Raw genomic sequence first — 20,526 nt, 5'->3', positions numbered from 1 at the left:
CTTATTTATCAACGGTTATGTGAGAGAATAAATGTTGACTTCGTAAAATAATTTATTTATTAAATTATCATGGAATGATATGTCTTTAGCTTACTAATCTGTAAAATATGATAAATATCAAATTCTAAAGGATTAATTGTTATTTTGTTGTATGAAATTGTTTCAAAACATCACAAATTAATTTTGTATCTATGAACTCTACTTCTGTTCTATACTATTGTTCTCAGTATTTTGAAATGTTATAGCACTAGGATCTGCCAGTTGTTGGCGGAATTTCAACTAGGGATTTCCATAGGGCTGCAATTTTTTTTTTTTTTTTTTTTTTTTTTTTTTTTTTACAATTGCTGAATAAAAAAGTTTGTAATAAATACAAATTCTATGAATTATAAAATATTAGGATAATCTTAACAATTTATGAAGTATAATCGGTCAGATTTTAATATATTACTAAACATTACTAAATAACAACTAAAATTACATAACATTACTAATTACAAACATTACATTCACTAAATCATTAAAATATTTAAAAAGCCTGAAATCTGCTTTGAGATTATTGTGCAGTCAGGAGGAGATTGAGGCAGTCAGGAGTAGTAATGGATATTTAAAAACATATCTTTTAACGAAGTTAATGAAATAAAGAAAAAAATATTAAGTAAATAATTAGTTTATTCAAAATGTGAAACTATATCGACCAACTTATTAAAAGAAGTGACATACATTGTCTACAGCCGCAAAATACTTAAATCCACAGATGATTGACAAAACTTTGCTTACTGTTTGTTGCCCGATACTTTTTCTTGAAAGGAAAAAGAAATAGCAGTGGAAAGTTATTGGCGGAAATGACGCTCCTAAGCTCAACAGGAGATTACGTCATTCCTTCGAGCAATAACCTGAAGTTCTTTATTTATATTTGCCAAAATAGTTTATTATTTTGAAGTCACTTGGCATTGTTTTCGCGACTCATTTTATTTACGATATTAATAGAATTTAATTAACATATTTTTTTTTCAATTTGTAATTACTTTGCTCTCTTTGCATCCGTGAACAAATATGCATATATTAACTGGTAAAAGCAAGCTTACTTCCTTAGTCAAAACCGAAACCATAGCAATCAACTTGTTTATTTGTTGTGTGTTGTGATAAAATGTGATATCTTTTTCCAGTAATTGCTATCGTCGTGAACAAACACTTTTTGTATTGAAAAGAAAGCTATTATTTTTGAGATGAATTGCAATGAAATCCCCCCGCCTTCATCTTTCGCTTACCGTTGTGATATATGTCAGGAAAAATCAATTTCTAGAGGAAAACGTAACATTCATTCTCGAATTTCGTCATTAGAAAATTGTTTTGTTTGCAAGGATTGCAATAAACCATTTGGTATAGGTTATGAATTAGCTCTCGTTGATGAAGAATCTCATCTCTGTCTCCAATGTGGGGCAGTTTTCAGTAATAGCGAATTGCTAGAAGTTCATTCTTATCACCACAATAAAGAATACCCTTGCCGTTGTGATATATGTAGTCGAGCATCCACAAGCAAAACGAAACTCCCGATGGAAATTGTTGATACCGAATATGACAAACCGTTCAAATGCGATATATGTGGTAAGGTTTTCTCAATGAAGTACAGATTAAAAAGGCATATGTTTGTGCATAATGGAGAGTGGCCATATAAATGCGATATTTGTGGTAAAGGTTGGCCTGATAAACGAAGTCTCCGAATTCATACTCGACGTCATACAAAAGAGCAACCATATGAGTGCATAGATTGTGGAACAAAATTCACAACTAAAGGTCACTTAATGAAGCATTTTTCAAGAACACACGGAGGAGGCTCTTATATATTGGAAATAAGTGGTAAGTCAATCGGCGAGAATTTAATTTAAAAGGCAGTCTAATTTCATTATATCTATGATTAGAAGGTTTTTAAAAAATTTATTTTCAGTTAATGATTCATTCAATTGTTTGTAATAGAAACATTATTTTTTTCTTGGCGAAAGAATTCTTAAGAGCTAATCTTACTTTTGTAACATCTATAAAATTTGAGCTCTTTAAGCTTGGGACAGCTGTTTATCGTTTTGAATTCTTCTAAAGCATTTGAGCTTTACTTTATATTATTCATGCATCAGAAATATTTTTTTAGGATCAATAAGAAATATTTATCATATTGATTAAAAAGAACTTAAATTTTATAGAACTTATCATTAATCCCAGTGTACCTTTTTACTTCAAAATATTTTTTTAAATGTCGCATATTTCTTAGAATGTTACAGGATGTTTTTTTCATACATTATTATTATTATTTATGTCCTTGTTATAACCTGGTATATTTAAATTGTGTTTATTTCATCAAAGTCAATTTGTTATATTTTATTATAAATCAACATTACTCCATATAATTACATCTAATGGAATAGTATTAGCTTATATTCTTCCTCTTACATTCATAATGTTACATTCTTCTTTACATTCATTACATTACATTACAAACATTCTTAATTGATTGACTATTATTAGCTTACTGTCTAATCATCACTTGAGGAAATTGAAACTGCTCTAAAAAAGTTGAAAAACAACAAATTAACTGGACATGACTGCATAACAGCCGAGCTGTTAAAATGTCATGGACCAGTGCTTCTAAAGTTAATCTATAATCTTATTGCTGATATCTAGAATGCTGAAATACTGCCTTCTGATTGGAAGACAAGTTATATGCCCAATATATAAAAAAGGGATACAATGGATTGTACACCTAATTATAGAGGCATCAGTTTGTTATGCACTACATATAAAATTTTGTCTAATATCTTATACAAAAGACTCACACAATATATAGACTCTCAAATTGGAAGTTATTAATGTGGTTTTTCCAAGGAAAAATCGACTAAAGATCAGATTTTTGCACTTAGACGAATTTCGGAAAAGACCAGTGAATTTGGCATTACTACACATACTCTTTTTATAGATTTCAAAGAAGATTTTGATAGTATTAATAGAAATCGCTTGTAAGAAGCTCTGGCTGAATTTCAAATACCGTGTAAAATAATTAGACTTGTAGTTGCAAGTATGTCTAATAGCACTTGCATGGCCAAATTCTTAGGATCTTTATCAGAAGAAATTAGTGTCAATAATGCAGTCAGGCAGGGTGAATCTTTATCATGTCTTCTTTTTAACGTTGCTTTAGAGAAAGTCATAAGAGATTCAGGAATTAACATCAGAGGCAATATATTCTCAAAGTCAACACAGATTTTGGCCTGTGCAGACGATATTGACATCATTTCAAGAACTGTTTCCGAATTAAAAGATGCTTTTCTTTTTTTAGGGCATGCTGTTAATAGTATGGGACTTATCATAAACAGTGAAAATGTCAAATATATGCCTGTACTAAGTAATGGAACCCCCATGAATCCTTTCTAGAAATTGGTTCTCACAATTTCAGGTTGTCCAGTATTTTACTTATCTTGGTTTTAGTTACTGATGACATGATGGCAATAGCATAGTCAAGGAGATTCAAGGTTGTCTAATGAATGCAAATAAAGCCTTTTATGGACTAAAGCAATTTTTTAAATCCTCCCTACTATCAAAAAATATAAAATTTTTATTATATAAAACCTTAATTAGACCAATACTTATCTATGGCTCAGAGATGTGGACCCAGATCAAAGTTAGAGAAAATAAAAAAGTCATTTTTGAAAGAAAAATTTTTCGAGCCATTCTTGGTGGAATAGAAATCAACAATGTTTGGAGAAGAAAATATATCTTTGATCTGTATAAAATTTATAGAGAGCCAGATATTATAAAGTTCATAAAAATAAATAGAATGAACTGGGCAGCTCATATATTTAGATGGGGCAGCTCATATATTTAGATGACTGGGCAGATCATATATTATTTTTAAATATGGATGATGATTCCATATTTAAAAAAATTCTTTTACATAAACCTCTAACAAGTAGGAAAAGGGGTTGACAGAAAATGAGATGGATGGAGTCAGTGGAGACAGACTTCCTGGTTATCCAGGAAAGAAACTGGTGCACAAGTGTCAAAAATAGAATGCGGTGGAACAGAATGGCCCAGGGACCTGGGCTGTCTAGCCAAATATGATGATGATAATATTTAATCATCATTTAAAAAGGCCTTTAAAAACTTCTTACGTTTATTTCAGCTTTGATAATTTATTATTACTTCAATATAATATTCCTTTTTTTTTTTTTTTTTTTTTTTTTGGAATGAATAAGAAAAAAATGCAGAATATAGTTCAATCAATATTATAGTTTAAAAGTATTTCTAATATTTAATGTAAAGAAACTTACATTTTACAAAATATCTAGTAGCGTATTATAGATTTTTTTTATCATAAACAATGATTCCAAATGACTAATTAAGATTTAATTTGGTATGATTAAAAAAATATAATAAGACATTATGCTAATTATTATTTTAAGTAATATATTATTTTGATACTTTAATACAAAATAAAGAATCCATTTAGAATATGAATTTTTTAGGGATATTTCCATACTTTAATTTCAATATTGCTGAACTTGTAAGCAAGGGGAATTAATTTGATGCTTCAGTATTATATAAAAAATATTCTCATAGTATTGCTACTTTGTATTACTGCTAATATTTTCATTGAATCCCAAAATATCATTTGACTAAAGTATTATTAATCATTGTTTTTGCTAAATAATAAAGTGTAATTAGCAAAATAACAAATTTTTTATGAATAAAATTTTTTAGTTTTTATCGATGACATTTAAAAAAATATTTTATCAATTAATAATATAAGTATTTGCTTACAGATTCTAAACAAATGAGTGCCATAATTGTTGATTCAGATGAAGACCCTCTAGAACCTTATGTGAAAGTGGTTGAAAAAATTGAAAACTCTTATCTCGTATGGTAAATATTGTTTATTCTTTAAAAAAATATTTATTATTAAAATTAATAATTAATTGTTCTTTAATGAAATGAAAATATGTTTTTTATGTTATTGTAAGAAATTCTACTGTAATACATTGTTATTCTTTAAAATATTGTTAAAGGGACTCTCTAAAATGACATACTTAGATGGGAAATGTATAATTGAACTCTTGCTTAAAATATATTTCATACTTTAATTAAATGATATAATGAAATAGATCGGTCTTTAGATGAAATTTTATAATTTTTTCGAAATATTTTTGTGATAATTATGTGTTTACACAATAAAAAAATTAAGTGTTTTCAAATCTTATAAAAAAAATTAATTTTTAAATAACTAAATAATATGATGATTTTTATTGCTATAATATTTCTTAATAAAAGTGTATATTTTTTCTTTCTTTAAAAGATTTAATTTTACAATAGAACTATGATAAATGTTAGTTGTATTATTATTTATAATGTGGAAAAGATATTCAGGTTCAGATATCCATATTAAGATTGATATTTGTCAGATTCATTATAATAAAACAGATGCCCTGTTTAGTAAATTAATAAAGACTGTTAATTACAACTGCATTTAAACAATAAGGTAAAGCAATTTTTATTCAATTATTAAAGCCTTCTCTGACAGATTATATATCATTGCAGTGTATCAGTTAATAGTGACATATTGCAGTATTTCAGTAATTTTACTTATAATTTTGAAAAATTCCTTTTTTTTTCTTTACAAAATTTTAATTGATTCATAACTGAACAATAAGAATATAAAGCAAATTTGAAAATTTTCCTAATTAAAAGTTGTTAATTTTAATTTTTTATTATTTAAATAATATTTAGATTTATGGAGAATTGCACTTGACTACACCTAAAGTACAAGAAATTATGGCTGTGATTCTGAATATGATGCTATTTGATATTCTTGAAGAAAAGTAGCAGTGTGATTCTAGTATGGATGAAACTGGTAATTGCTTAAAAATTTTGATTTTGTAAATCTATTTTTCTATGTAAAAAAATTCTTGTTATAATACTATTTATGCAAACAAAATATTTTATGAATGTTTAAATGTGTTTTCATAGATTTAATAAGTCACCATACAAAATCAATTTTCATAATTTAAATTGCCTACTGTGAAGATCTGTATATTGTATGGTTTTTTTCTTCAATTGAATTTAAAATAATGCTATGTGGCAAATCTGCTTATCTCACTTGGAATGGAATTAAATTTTTTTTTATGATAAAAAAAAAATGAAATTGCTCTTTGTAATTGTAAAAGTACTCTTAATAATATATTTGTTGTTAATAATGTGTTTTTGATTAGCTTTAAGCTAATGACATGCTAATACATAATTCTTTTGCAAAAAAAAAAAAAAAAAAAAAAAAAAAATCAAGTAATCTTTTTTAAATGAAAATTAAAAATGGATAAAGCAGAATTTGTGTTATCATTTATTAATTCCTAGAAATTTAATATAATTCAGTGTTTGTTGCAGCCATTTGTAAATTTAAAAAAATCGTTGAATAAATTTAAATTTATTTTATAGCCAATTTGAATTGAATTTTATAATATAGATTATTAGAGATTGAAGGATATTACTATAGTTAATGAAATAAATGTTTCTGTGCATCATTGTGCTTTAGGAAAAATACTCGCAAACTTTGTAACTTTTAATGTTAAAAATATTTTGTCGTACCAAACATTGATTATTGATATTGAAAATTATACTGTAATTAATTATTTTAAAAGGATCAGATTAAAAAAACTATTCTACTATACATGGTAGAATACCGGGTAGTTTTTACTATACTGCCAACCTGAGCTGTAGTGAATAAAGTTATATCCTACTTTTATAAGATAGTTATAATTGTATGAACTACTCAGAAAAAAAAAAAAAAAATGGAAAGTTATTGAACTTTTCTGTGAAGGATAATGATTGTGACTATCAAACTTATTTATTTAAAATGGAGTTATGGGAGTGCAGTTGCTATTGTTTGTTATGCTTGTGATGTTTATCTTAAATGTTTATGAAATGCTTGTTAAATATTCTTTTGTATTTGTTTATTTTTTTTTAAATTTTTCTCTTTGTGATTATTCCAATATTTATTAAAAAATATACTGATGTTGCTTACTAGATTAACTGTTGAAATATTTGAATTTTTTTTATTTATAACATTTCTGATTAGAAATTTTATTTTGAAAGTCCTATTAAAATTAAAAGGTTGTATATATTTGATAAAATAATCAAAATTTATGAAATATTTTTTATTATTGTTTTTGAATTAAATATACTTATTCTTTCATATTAATTTTAAAATTTGATAAATTACAAACTTCATAAATAAAAAAAAAAAACTTTTAATTTCCCATAGCAATTTTTTAAAAATTGGCCAGATAAAAAAATTATTTTTTTGCTAAACATATTGAATAAAAGGGCATTCGAATAATTATTTCCTCTTTAGGCTGTTTATTTATAAAACTTAATATAAATTTTTATTTAGGAATTGTTGGTTGTCTTTCAGATTGTTTAATTTAAATGTTTGTTTTACTCTTTTGTATATTTGTAATTAATTTCAATCCATTACTGTACAATTTTTTTGATACCTATAAGTTTCATTGAGAGATTTTTAATGCTTTTTTTTTTCATCTGGAAAGGCTCAAAATGTGTTTTGTACTTTTATGTTTTTTTATTATTCAAGAACTCAGGGATTTATCATGCTAGACTAACTTTACACATGCATGAAGATAGATTAAAAAAAAAAAAAAAAAAAATACATACAGTTTACCATTTTTGTCACTGAAACTGTTTTGAGATTAATGATTTTTCATTATATTGAGATCTGGTCTGCAGGGTATTTAGTTATTTATAATATAAGTTAAAGTGCAATAGAAAAGTTTTATATAAATTTTGTTTTTATAACATTTTACATATTTATGAAGTTAAATTGATATTTTTGTAATTACTATATATATATGCATAAAAATTGTTTCACTTATATATTTTGTACATTGTAGCCCCTTTTTTAAAGGGAATCATTATGTTTTATCATATATATATTAGGGATTTTTTAACAATAGATCACAACCAATAAGGGCTCGCCATTAAGTAAAGACTCTAATGAACCATTGCTGCTCATAATAGTCTGAATTCAGGTTGCATAGAGCTTTAATTAAAATGTGGAAATTTTTGTATTGCCTTTTTTTTCTTTTTCTTAAAATTCATTAACCTTTGAAAATACCCTGAATTAGTCATCTTGAATTAAACTATACAATTGGAAGTTTCTGAATAAACATTTTAAGTTTAATTTCTTTCAATTTAGTATTTATTCTTCAGTTACATAGTTGTGATGTAACTGAAAGAGGTAACTAGAAAGGGTTAACTCTGTAACACATTTCTCTTAAAAGGCATTATTGTTTTGAAAATTAGTTGTTAAGATTTTCTTGTAATTTGATATTTTCTTTATTTGGTAGATTTATTCATCTCTCACAAAGTCAGTTGACATTCAATAGCAATTAAATAAAATTATAAATATTTTTCATAATTTATTATATTTAAAAATATTTTAATATATATGAGTAATTATAAGTATTAGAACTTTTAATGAAAATAATACACATTATGAATGAATGAAATTCTATTTATTATTGCATTTTATGCATTCTGAATTGAGGTAAGAATTTTAACACTTTCTTCATTATGGATAAATTAGGTTGCATAAATGTTATGTTTATTATAAATATGTGAACATTCTAAATATATGCTGGACATTATTATAAAAATGACTTTTCTGTTAGAATTAAATTTCATAATTAATTAAAAATTTATGAATTAAAATTTGATTTATAAAAAGAACATGCCCTGCAGGCATCTATTAACATAATTTATTTAAATTGATATACGAGTCAAATTCTAGTAGACGGTGGACATTCCTGGTCGAAAAGATATCCTGTTTTTAGTGATGAATGTGTTAAGTTGTGGATAAGAATTGAATGTTCTTATTTTTTCAGTTCCATTTTGACTTGGGGCAATTTAGGATTTTAAAATAATTTAAAATGTAAAAACATAAAAAATGAAAGTAAAAAAAAAAAAAAAATGAGATTACTGTTAACACAGTTTTTCAGATGACATATATATTGGAATAAATGTGCAAGTAAGTTTTTGTGATAATTTCGGAAGTTGGATAATTGCTGATGTGAGCTTTGAATCAATTAAAAATTTGCCTTGACAGAGTTCTGAAGCAAGCTAAATCTATTGATGTTACACATTGCACCAGTTAAAGAATCTTTTAAGTTTAAGAAAAGAGGCTTTGGTTGAGATTCCGTCCATATTATCTCTTAACAATATAAAGATCTGATCAAATTAATTATGAAACACCTTTACAAAATGGGATATTAATCAAATTCAATTGTTGTAGGTGAATTGAATCGTATAAGAGCTTAATAGTTACTATGTGTATTAGACATACTAATGTGATATAATAATTCAATAACCCAATTTATAATTGATGACTGAACAAATTTTAAAGCTGAAATTAACTTAAGTCATACAAAAATCAATGACTTGTATACACACCATTTGACTTAAAATATTTTATCATCTCTTTATATGTATAGATAGTATTCTTATAAATATTAAAATAGTTTTGAAAAAAATTTAATACCCTTACATATTTCAATATAATCAAAACTATTAATATAATGGTTCCGTGTTAACAAATAGTTGAGTGCTTTCTTGCAGGCTAATTCTTTTATTAATATATTATTTAATACATCTTGCATTATAAAATTTAATTTAATTTTAAATGTACTGGATTTGTTGGTTTTGTTTTTCATATATTAGTAAAAAATATTTGCATTTAATTTTAAATGTATTTTATTTACTCCAATAGATGTTAAATATATTTGTTTTGATCAATTGGTTAATATTTTCTAATCTTCACATGAGCTGTTCTTATTTTATATCAATATTTACAAAAAAATCCTTAGCAAATATAAAGAGGATATATAAGAGACAAATTAGCAAAAAATCAGATGTTGATGTCTCAAAGTGTAAAGTTATTCATTCCTTCTGTACACAGCAATGAAGTGTTTTTGATACTTGAAGCTGCATAAAGTTGTTTTTTAATCATTATATGTTTGTAATTAGGTTATAGGTGTTCAGTGTATTGGTGTTCATTTATTTAAGAATTATTTTGTTTAATAACTGTTAAACATTATTTATCATTGTTAACATGTACTGTTTTATTGTTTTACATGTGCGTCTTTCATTTGTTTCTTTATTGTTACTTTGTAATATCTTGTTAATCATGTTAACATTTGTTATTGTTATATGTAATAAGAAATTCTTACTCAATTTTTCTCATAATATTTGTTATGTTATATGTTTTTCTTTTATACGGGTATTTCTTTTGAATAAAATATATAAAAATACACAGTAGTTTAAAAAGTTTTTTTCTAATCAATTGTGACATCATTATCAATGTTTATTGCATTAGTTGATGTGACCACATAAAATTAATTTGTGTAAAATAACACCGCTTTTAGAAAAATATATGAATTAAGATTTCAGATTTTTTTTTATTCGTTTAAGTTGAAACTTTTTATTCATTAGAATATTTCAGTATCATAAAGTACTATGAAATTGATTTTATTGAAAAGTTTCAGTGTATGTGTGACATATGGATGACGAAAAAACAAACAAACATACAATATGTCGTTATCTGATTAACATTCGTTGCTAGATCCGTTATAAAATAGTCTCTTTTGCATTTCAAAAAGGCTTATCCAATGGAAATTATGTTTGTAATTTACTCAATACTTTCATGGAATGACAGAAACACAATAACGAGATAAAGTACAAATACCGAGTTAAATCTTTATTTAAAATTATTTACAGCTATTCAGATTAGGCTAGTATGAAATAAAAATGTACAGTATTGGATTTCGTAGACTAGAAAAATTTGATGCAAATTTCAGTTACTTTTTTTTTTTTGAATGAAAGAAAAAAAGTAATTGAATTTCATGACGAACAAAATTTTTCAAGGTGATTGACCTTTATTAGAGTTCTTTATTGCATTTATATAGTATATACATTGAGAAGATCTTCAATTTAAGTATATGATGGGAGTTCTAACCTCTTCTGTAGGATTCCTCTGAATCAAAGGCAATGAAGAATATGGCACTGAAAAAAAAAGTATAGGGTTGTGTTAGGAATTTCAAGATATTGGGAAATATTACGGTGAGAAAATACCAAATAACAATTCAGCATTTTTTTTTTTTTTTGTATGATTGATCACCTACAAAATAGACATTTTGAGACAGTCGTCATAAAATATGATAGAAAATTATGATGCTGTATTTTTTCGAAAATGATTATTATATTAATTTGTTATGCAATGAATTATTCAATTTTCGATAACCAGCTATATACAGTGGCATGAATAGACTTTATGGGACACTTTAAAAATTGAACTCATAGCCATTCATGATTATAGGAGTGCTTCATTTATCAAAGAAATTCAATCGTCTAAATAATGATAATTGATTTTAAAGGATTTAATCCTTTAAAATCATTTATCGGTATTTAAATGACTGGTCTTCGCCGATGAGCTTACGATCGCCGGATATAGACGGCATCTATTTGTTTAACAGTGTGTACGGACATCAAATACAAACGGCGTTCCATTCAATGAACAATGAATATGAGCGCCGGCTGTAGCCGGTGTCAGCGCGATGCCGCTTGATCGCCGATCCCGAGGTATTGCAATTTTTTATTATTTTTTTCTTCTTTTTCTTTTTTAATTCCTACTATTAGTTCACACTCTCCCTATATATATTTACATATATTGTTCAAAATTTCAGTCGTTAATAAAATACTTCTTATTCATCCACTCGAGTTCAAATACATTTTTTTAAAACTTGTAGTGGATGACACTTGATGTTGATACAGTTTTTTCAAATATAAATTTAATTAATTTTTAATACTTTAATTAGAGTTTTAGCAGTTTGTAATGAAAATTGAAATCAACACGCAGTAGCTCAATTGGTAAAGTGAAAGGATTTCAGTATTTTTCACGTAAAGGGGAAGAATGCGAGTTCAATTCTTGCAAAAATCAATAATTTTTTTGATAATTATGTAATAAAAAGTAACTAAAAATTTTTTTGTTGATCTAAGTAGGAATTGAATTAATTTTTTTTATATTACTTGTCTATTTTTGCATGTCTTATATATCAATGTATAGCTTCGTTATTTTGCTCTATATAATAAACACACTCGACAATTTTGAGATGGATTCATTCCGCACCATTGGATAAGAATCGCCATTCAATAGTGTACTGGATAGTGAGGTCGACATTAAAAATCCTACTATATTATATATATATATATGCACGCCTTACAAATTGATGGTTTTGGCCATCGTTTGTTTAATTGTGCGTTTGTTTTGCTCTATATAATAAACATACTCAACGGTTTTAAAATGGATATATTTCGCACTTCTTGTGACAGCCGACCACCCGCCACCACTGAATGAGGCAGTGTCAACCGGATTTGTTGTGGCCGACTGCTGTCTTTAACATAATCCGTCCATATTACTGACAAATTTTCCGAACTGTCATTCTCTTCGAGGCGGTTGGCCTGGACAGACGTCGCGGTATTGGACAAGAAATACTATTGAACAATGTGCACAGTAGCGAAGTTTTTATTCAAACTTTCAGCAACGAGTAGTTTTACATGTTTAAAATTCCGTCGACCAGGAAAGTTGGCGCAAATCATTTTCGCCAGAACCAAAAAAAATGGCGCCAATAAGACGTCGCAGTTTTTGACGAAGCTACTGTTCGTCTGATTTCAAGTAAAATCTTCATGTCATGCTTGTTGACTCATTTGTTTTCGATACGTTTGTTTATTTAACCTACCTGCAATATGCAGTCTACCTACCTTTTTGGAACGGCGCCATGTTCAGCGGAGTGGACTACCATAACGAAAGTTTAATTATGTATGAAATTGTTTTATCAATACTCTAGCTGCCTTTAACAGCGAACTGGTTAACGTGGATTGTGAATTATGTTTGATTTCAATTAGATGATAAAATGTCTACTTCGAGGATTCTTAAGTCCGATTTAACTGAAGAATCGCTGTGTAAAAAGAGTCTTATACATATTGAAATTGGCTAAGCTTTGATTTACAGCCATTTGGCGCCTTGCGAGGTTGGCAATTTTTCGGTGGTGCTTTTGCTACCATTACGCTATTGTTGTCGTTTGCACCACATTCAGCAATTTCACTAAAATTTGGCGATAAACTATTTTTTTTGGCGAAAATGACTGTATATCAAAGCTGTTACGTTCAATTTTTCTGGGGCTTAGTTCTTGTGATTTGTTGCGATGTTATTTTACTTTTCTTCGTGCAACATGCTCAGTTGATTACTAAAGAGATTTGGCACATCTCATTTGACTTGTGTCACGTGAGAACGAATTGTCTATTCGTAATTGAGAAATTGGATTTCTTCTATAGTGAATTATCAAACTTATTGTGAGGTGAGTTTTTATAAACGAGGAAATAGAGATAATACACAAAAAATTTTCTTGAAGAAGAAAGCTAGATGTGAATCATCTGTAAACTAATAAAAGAGCATGTACGTGTATTGACTCGTTACAGGCCAGGCCGTTTGCTCTAGAACTACCAAATTTGATACAAATTTACTTTGGAGTGTGAGAATGTACGAGAGGATTTCTTCAAAATTTTAATTTAATGAATTTAAAAATTAATTCAGCCTTTTGCGTCTTTGTACTAGAATTTTCGAAAATGTTATTGAACAAAAATTATTTTTATTGAATGAATTAAAAATTTTTTTTTCAATGATACCAATTTAATTTTGATAATTTTTAAAGCTATTCTTTTGCATAATTTTTCAATATATTTGTTACGGCAATGAAATTCGAACTCTTTTCAACGCTTTTTCAGATATTTAATACTTTTGTGAAAAGAAGAAAGCTTATCTTCTATATATTAGTTTCTATGTGGAATCGTGATGTGAAATTACAGTATTGCGAAAATTAGAAGACAGATGAACCGGATAGCTACATTTGTAAGAGCACTGTGACGTAATGGGATTTGACTCCACTAAGAAAGTTCATTTACACATTAAATAGTTTAAGGCTCTTCAAATTAATAAGTTTTAATGTCTATAATAAATTGCTATTTAAAATTACTTTTTTTGAGGGAACCATGGATGTCAGGTTATACATCAGAGATGGAAATGGAATTTAATGGAAAATAAATGTAGCCAATATTCGTATGGAAGCAACTGGTCACTAAAGACGGCCATTATTATATATAGAATGCACAGGCTTTATATAAAATCCTGAATATTTTTTCTTTGTGTTACATAAAGGTAAATTATAAGAATATTATTTGTTTGAAAGAAAGAATAAAGAACAACTTATTAATTTCTTGGGCGAAAAAGATAAACTTTGAAACCATTTTAAATTTTTCTTTGTTGATCTTTTCATAGATACTCTTAGCATGGTAAAATGATCTCCAACAATGATCCAGGAAATGTATGAGAGGTAAAGTAAAATTAAGATTTTTTGCTTTTATAAAGATATTTTTATAGAATGTCTTATATTGTCAGTTACACATAAACTTATATTATTTTTTTGAATGAAACAAACTTACGGAATGCATTTGTTTCAAATGTTAGGGAGAATCCTGGTCCAGCATTGTTTGCGTTGGATTTGAATTTGATTGTCACTTCGTTGGCCTTCGAAATGTGGATTCCTGGAATATCCTGAAAACACAATGAAAAAGAAAATTTGATCATTAAATACTAATAATCGAAATCGTATTCAAGGAGCGAATCACAAAGAAGACATGATTCGAATAGATCGTGCCATTTTATTTTTAAGTTTTCAGGTAATTAGAGTCAGCTGATTCTCTTTGGAACTGACTCTTAAGGTATCCGATTAGGTTGAAAACATGAATTTGGATAAAAATTCGCATTCTTATTTTTTCATTTTTTTCTACAGATTCATGTCTCTGTTTCCAGTGATATCTTTATTTTGTCTCTATGTCAATTAGACACCAAGTTATAAAAAAGAACCACTTGCATGGCAATAGTTTGCTGTAAGCATTAAAAAACTTTAAATACATTTTCTGAAGAACGAGTTTTTTCATAATTCTACGTACAAGTATCATCATATCTCAAAAAATACTAAAGATATCTTAATGAAATTTATCATTAAGACTCGTTATGTTATGCAGAGAGTAACGAACGATGGATTTGAAACTGAATGCTCTAGAAGAGGATTTATACTTGTTTAATGTAAATATTGTTGGTGAAAATTGCAAAATTTCATATACTGTACACAAAAATTTTATTTTTAAATATGATTCTTAGGTAATAGTTACATTCTATGCTATACATGCGATGCTACAAAGAAAAATGATTTTTTTTTTAAATTTAGAACAATCCTAGTTTTTGTAAATAAATGCTAAAATTTACATCAAAATATGCTTTTTCTTCAAAAATATAAGGTATAAATTTAAATAATTTCACTTTTATACATCATTTTATCCTCATATTAAAAAAATCATAAACATATTATATATATATATATTTGAAAATCCCCTCTAAACCTAGTCGGATACCTTAAAAAAATATTAGTTAAAAGTAGTCTATTCTGAAATTGATTGCAGTCGATTCTAATTTGCACGACAAATTGAAAAAAAATTTAGCCACAGTTTGCTGTTAAGATTGCGCATTCCATAAAATAGTTGCCAATTTCCAATTGATTAATTATGCCTTACATTCTCAAAAGGCATTATAATTCTTTTAACATTTTTTTCCCACTTGTGCAAATATCCTAGCGTCCAATGTTAGGAAAAATCGGGAAAAGAATTATTACAGCACCAAAAAATGAGTAACTTTTATACGCAATAGGCACAAAGAATAATACTGCATCAGATTTTGCAGTTATTAACAGTGTAATAAAATTTTGAGGTAACCATTTTTTACTTTCTTGTATTCGTAATATAGAGAAAGTATAATAATTATCAAAAAATCCGAACTCGTGATTGTGATGAATCTTCCGTTTTAGACCACCCAGAGTTTGAAACACACATTTTTGATTTATCTGCCCTTCTGTCTGTCTGTCTGTCTGTGACAAAGATAACTCATAAATGCTTTGATCTAAACGGACGATATTCAGATTTGTAGATTTTATCAAATCTTGTTCAAAATCTGCTCAGAGGATTCAAATATAATTTAAAACAATAGCTACAAAACGAAGAGAGCTAAATAGATAAAATTCGATACACAGAATTAACATCTATAAAATTTTCTGCCAAATTCAACAAGAAATTGACTGTCTGTCGGTCTGTACTTTTAGAAACATGTAAACGTGGTAACTAATACAAAATGACTTAAATATACCAAATTTGGTATGTGATTTTATGACTACAAGTGTAGTTTTGTGTCAAATTTTTGTATTGGTTGGGAAAAACAGGTCTATAATACAAATTTGATTTTCGGATACCATTAGCTGCATGCCAGGGAATAATCGCCAACTAATTCGCCAAGGATGGCAGGATAGATTCAGTAAAAATGCGAAATTCATGCCAAAGGTCAATATTTTCTAACTATTGTACGCCAATGCTATGCATGGCTTTCTGAAGAGTAATACCGTTTTTAAAATTATCCGAGTTTTAGTTTAATTTAGTTACATTAATATCCAGTTTTAAAGCAACACTAGGGTGTTTGGGAATGGACCTCGTAATTTTGAATGATAGTCAGATGACGAGGACGACACCTGAGCTGTCACACCCTCTCCAAACTTTCACATTACACTAGCGGTAGGACATATGGCCCTTACGGATTTAACGTGTACCAGACTCGCTTACACGACGGTTATTCGGAATAATCGGGCTCGAACCTGAAACCCTCCGGTTCCGAAGCCGAAAACTTACCACCAGGCCACCGCGGCCTAAAATGTATCCGAGAAAGTTTTGAGGTGACCACATACGCTTCTGAAATTTGAATACTCGAAATCATTTGTGTGGAGAATCAACAAAGGCGTGCAACTTGGCGGAAAAAAAGTAGGACCAAAGTAGTCATGGAGAAAAAAGATTAAATGTTTAAATGTGATTTTTTTTTTTTTTTCGTAATTCAGAGACTGAGGACTTGTCTAAGGACAGAATGAATTGAGGAAGATCGAAATCTATAAATAGATGATAGTTATTTGCAGCTAACTGAAAAAGGCATAGAGCTGTAATGTAAAAGATTAAAATCTTAAAGGTCTGGAAATTTTTTAAAACATTTAATTTAGAATATTTTTTTTAAAAAAAGAAACTCTGTATCTTTATAAAAATCGAGAAAGATATTTCAATTAGTTGTGGTCGTTTCTGTTGGTTGTGATCCTTGATGACAAGTTCTAACAGGGAGTTTGGACATAGAACTGAATGCTGGGTTTCTGCCTTCCGTCAGCCTGGTGTGTCTTTCTGCAGGTAGGATTCTGTTGTAATGACCTCATCATTTTATTCGGAAGACCTTTGGCAGGGATGGGGCTATTCATGCTGTATTTTTTAATAATGAGATGAAGGCATGATGGTAAGGTTTCGGTTTCAAAACCAGTGGTTTGCGGGCCTGGTGCGTGTTAAATCTGTCTGGACCAAACAACCTACCGCTGTTGTGATGCAGGAGTTTAGAAAGGGAAGAGGGAGTATTGCTCTGGTGTCGTCGTCGTCATCCGAGCGCGGCTCGAAATTTGGATGATTATCTTAAAATAATCCTAATGTTGCCTTAAAACTAAGTACGTAGTAAAACTAAGTAAGTAAAACTAACTGCGTAGGTTCGAATCCTACGGGCTGTGTTTTTTTTTTAAATCTAAACTTATTTGCTTGATTATTGGTTCTTATTTTTTAGTTTATTATAATTATTTTTATTTGTTTATGTTGAAAGAACAACAACAACAAAAAAAATGCATCTTTGAACATTTGCATAAGTTTTTTTGAAGGGAATTACTCAAATTATAATTTTAGAAAAATCTTATTTTGAAATTGTACCTCGTCCCGTGATTTTTTTAAAATATTTTTATTTTTTCATATACTAAGTATAGGAAAAGTATTTTAATTGTCAAAAAATTTGAACCCCAGATTTTGACGAATCTTCACTTTTAGTCCTCCATGAATTCGAAAATATATTTTTGGAAAATGTCCCTTAAAAAGTTAATGTTAAAAAGTTTGATCTCGATATTTTGTCGAATCCCAATGTTTTCGATCAGTCCGAGTTCGAAAGTAGAATGAAAAAAAAAAAACGCGTACATATTTTTGAAATTTTGTTTTTCTGTCATGGAAAACAGTAACTGAGAAACGGAGTAAGCTCCTTGCAACGTTTGGTTTGCGATCCTTTCATTAAAAACACAGATTATCAAATTTTCATTGAAATCTGTCGAAGAAACATCTGTTTGTCCATCTATTAGTGTGCATATAAATTGGCCAATTTAAAATGCAAAGAGCCAGATCAGAAGTTCTCGAACTTTTGTATCAGAAAAATTAAGTATTCAATAATATGTGTACCGTCACGAAAGCAATTTTTGATTAAAAATTTTTTTAAAATGGATGCTACTTTATATTTATTTTAAACATTCATCGGAATCTCTAATCTGTACTCTTAATAGTATAATGTTTTTTTTTTCTTTCATATCATTGTATAAGTCAACCATCTAACTCTCCGACCCGCCACGAAAGCACACGGATTTAAACCATAAAACTGAATGACCGGACCGCCGCAACAGCAACATTGGCCGGAACTGTGGTTGAGTCCTAAGGGCCGTCACCGGCCACGGTACAACCCTCCCCGAAGGAAGTACGTCCCGTCATTGATGGGAGGAATCAGATCCCCCACCTATTAGCGTACCCTCCAGGGTGGCGAGATCCAACCATCATGCCGGAAGCATCTCATCCTCATTTCGAGGTGCCCCCCTGGGCGTTTCATATCATTGTATAAGGTATCCTGAGTTAGATGAATAAAATTATTATTAAAATACTAAAACAGTAGGCCTAAATTAGATACGTCTATTCTTATGCTAGTGAATGCAATCATTCAAGAACGCCAGATATATGAAATTTGACACGCTGCGTTTTATGCTACTATTGCACACTTTGAATTTTGAACTCAATCTGTTAAGAGAAAGAGGTCCAAAATATAGACATGATTGGAATTAATGGAATAGACAATGGAATTAAATACTAAGTGCGCATTATCATTTAACCCCTGAACTGTTTTTTCACATTTACTTGATACTTTCCGCTTCGAAAAAATGAATGCTTTACTGAATCAATTGAGTCCATAAAAGAGGTATTTGTGGATTATGTGCAAATTTCGTATCTAACTAGAATGTCTTGTAATGATTTCATTCCCTCCATAAGATTGAGAAATGATCATTCAATCCCCATAAGAACAAATAAGGGGTTCAGCATGCAGGAAAGTTGCGAAGGAACTATTCCCAATTGTTTTCTTGATATACATTATCATCATTAACTATTAAATTATAAATGGTTAAAACAAGTAATATATAAAAAAATTTTTAAGTCAATTCCTATTTAGGTCAACAAAAATAAATATTTTAGTTACTTTTTATTAAATAATTGTAATTAATATAAATATGTATATACATATGACAGAATTACAATATTAAGTGGCAAAATAGAGTTTGGCGACCAAATAGAAATTACTGGACAAAATTAATTAATTAATTAATATTAAAAAAATTTATTAACATCAAGTGTAATCCACTACGTTTAAAAAATGTATTTGAGTGGATGAATGAAAAGTACTATTTTATTAACGATTGAAAATTTGAACAAGATATATATATATATATATATATATATATATATATATATATATATATATATATATATAGGGAGAGTGTGAACTAATAGAAAGAATTGGAAAAATAATTTAATCATTAAAGTCTGTTGAAGTAGGAACAATTGCTTGATTTCCTCTAAATATGAGTGGGAGGCGGTGGCGGAGTGGCAGTGCTTCAGGCTTGTAATAGGAAGATTTCAAGTTCGAGCCTCAATCGCGCCAGAAGCAGGAATAGATGAAATCCAAAGCACTTAATATGGGCCATGGGGGAATTGAGCACTCTCAGTACAGCTATAAGATGGATCAAAGTTATTCGGTCTATAAATAATACTCTTCGAGTAAAATATTCTTCAACAATTCGGTGTCCTTCTTAGAATTATAGCGGCCTTAAGGTTGGAGACGCGAGAGGCCTAAATCGTAGAACACTACTCCCCTTATGCATGTGGAACACGTTACATCCATCGAGAATCCAGATAATTTCACGAATGATATGGTGGAAAATCATAATTACAATAAAAGCATAGATTCAGACGTTTTCCTCAAGTATTCATTAGGATTCGAAATTAAAAGATCCATCCCAAAAAAAGTTCTCATGTAATCTTAATAGGGAATGGAATTAAATTAAACTAAAAATTACAAATAGCACAGGAATTCAAAGAGATCAACGTCTCATTCCCTCCTCCCCTCCCCACCCCAATTAGGATATCCTGTTCTCGGAGATTTATCTATTCCTCGTA

The 20,526-nt window shown here is 28.5% G+C and overlaps 2 protein-coding genes across 3 annotated transcripts in view; one reads left to right on the top strand and one right to left on the bottom strand.

Annotated features, from left to right (window-relative positions):
- Window positions 1–944: 944 nt before the first annotated feature.
- LOC129976210 (gastrula zinc finger protein XlCGF49.1-like) lies at window positions 945–6,130 on the top strand. The gene is made up of 3 exons (XM_056089662.1): window positions 945–1,857; window positions 4,806–4,905; window positions 5,767–6,130. Coding segments are annotated over exons 1-3 (732 nt in total). The 5' UTR covers window positions 945–1,226; the 3' UTR covers window positions 5,768–6,130.
- Window positions 6,131–10,961: 4,831 nt separating this feature from the next.
- Window positions 10,962–20,526, bottom strand: part of LOC129976759 (cubilin-like) — a 52,329-nt gene continuing 42,764 nt past the window's right edge. For both annotated transcript variants that reach the window (XM_056090496.1, XM_056090495.1), the window contains exons 8-9: window positions 14,596–14,707; window positions 10,962–11,103 (exon numbers count right to left, since the gene is read on the bottom strand). In XM_056090496.1, coding sequence (XP_055946471.1) covers window positions 11,027–11,103; window positions 14,596–14,707 — 189 coding nt within the window. In that variant the 3' untranslated portion in view covers window positions 10,962–11,026. The remainder of the gene's footprint in view (window positions 11,104–14,595; window positions 14,708–20,526) is intronic.

The sequence above is a fragment of the Argiope bruennichi genome, chromosome 7 (assembly GCF_947563725.1).
Source record: "Argiope bruennichi chromosome 7, qqArgBrue1.1, whole genome shotgun sequence".
In the NCBI taxonomy this organism is placed as follows: domain Eukaryota; kingdom Metazoa; phylum Arthropoda; class Arachnida; order Araneae; family Araneidae; genus Argiope; species Argiope bruennichi.
Note: the sequence above shows the minus strand (reverse complement) of the source record. Positions and strands in the feature narration are given on the sequence as shown.

What these genes read in the sequence shown, in the direction of transcription:
- LOC129976210 (XM_056089662.1), top strand. Translation starts at nt 1,227, where the DNA reads ATGAATTGCAATGAAATCCCCCCGCCTTCATCTTTCGCTTACCGTTGT. An exon ending in TTATATATTGGAAATAAGTG is followed by an intron (nt 1,858 to 4,805) that starts GTAAGTCAATCG and finishes ATTTGCTTACAG; the next exon opens with ATTCTAAACAAATGAGTGCC.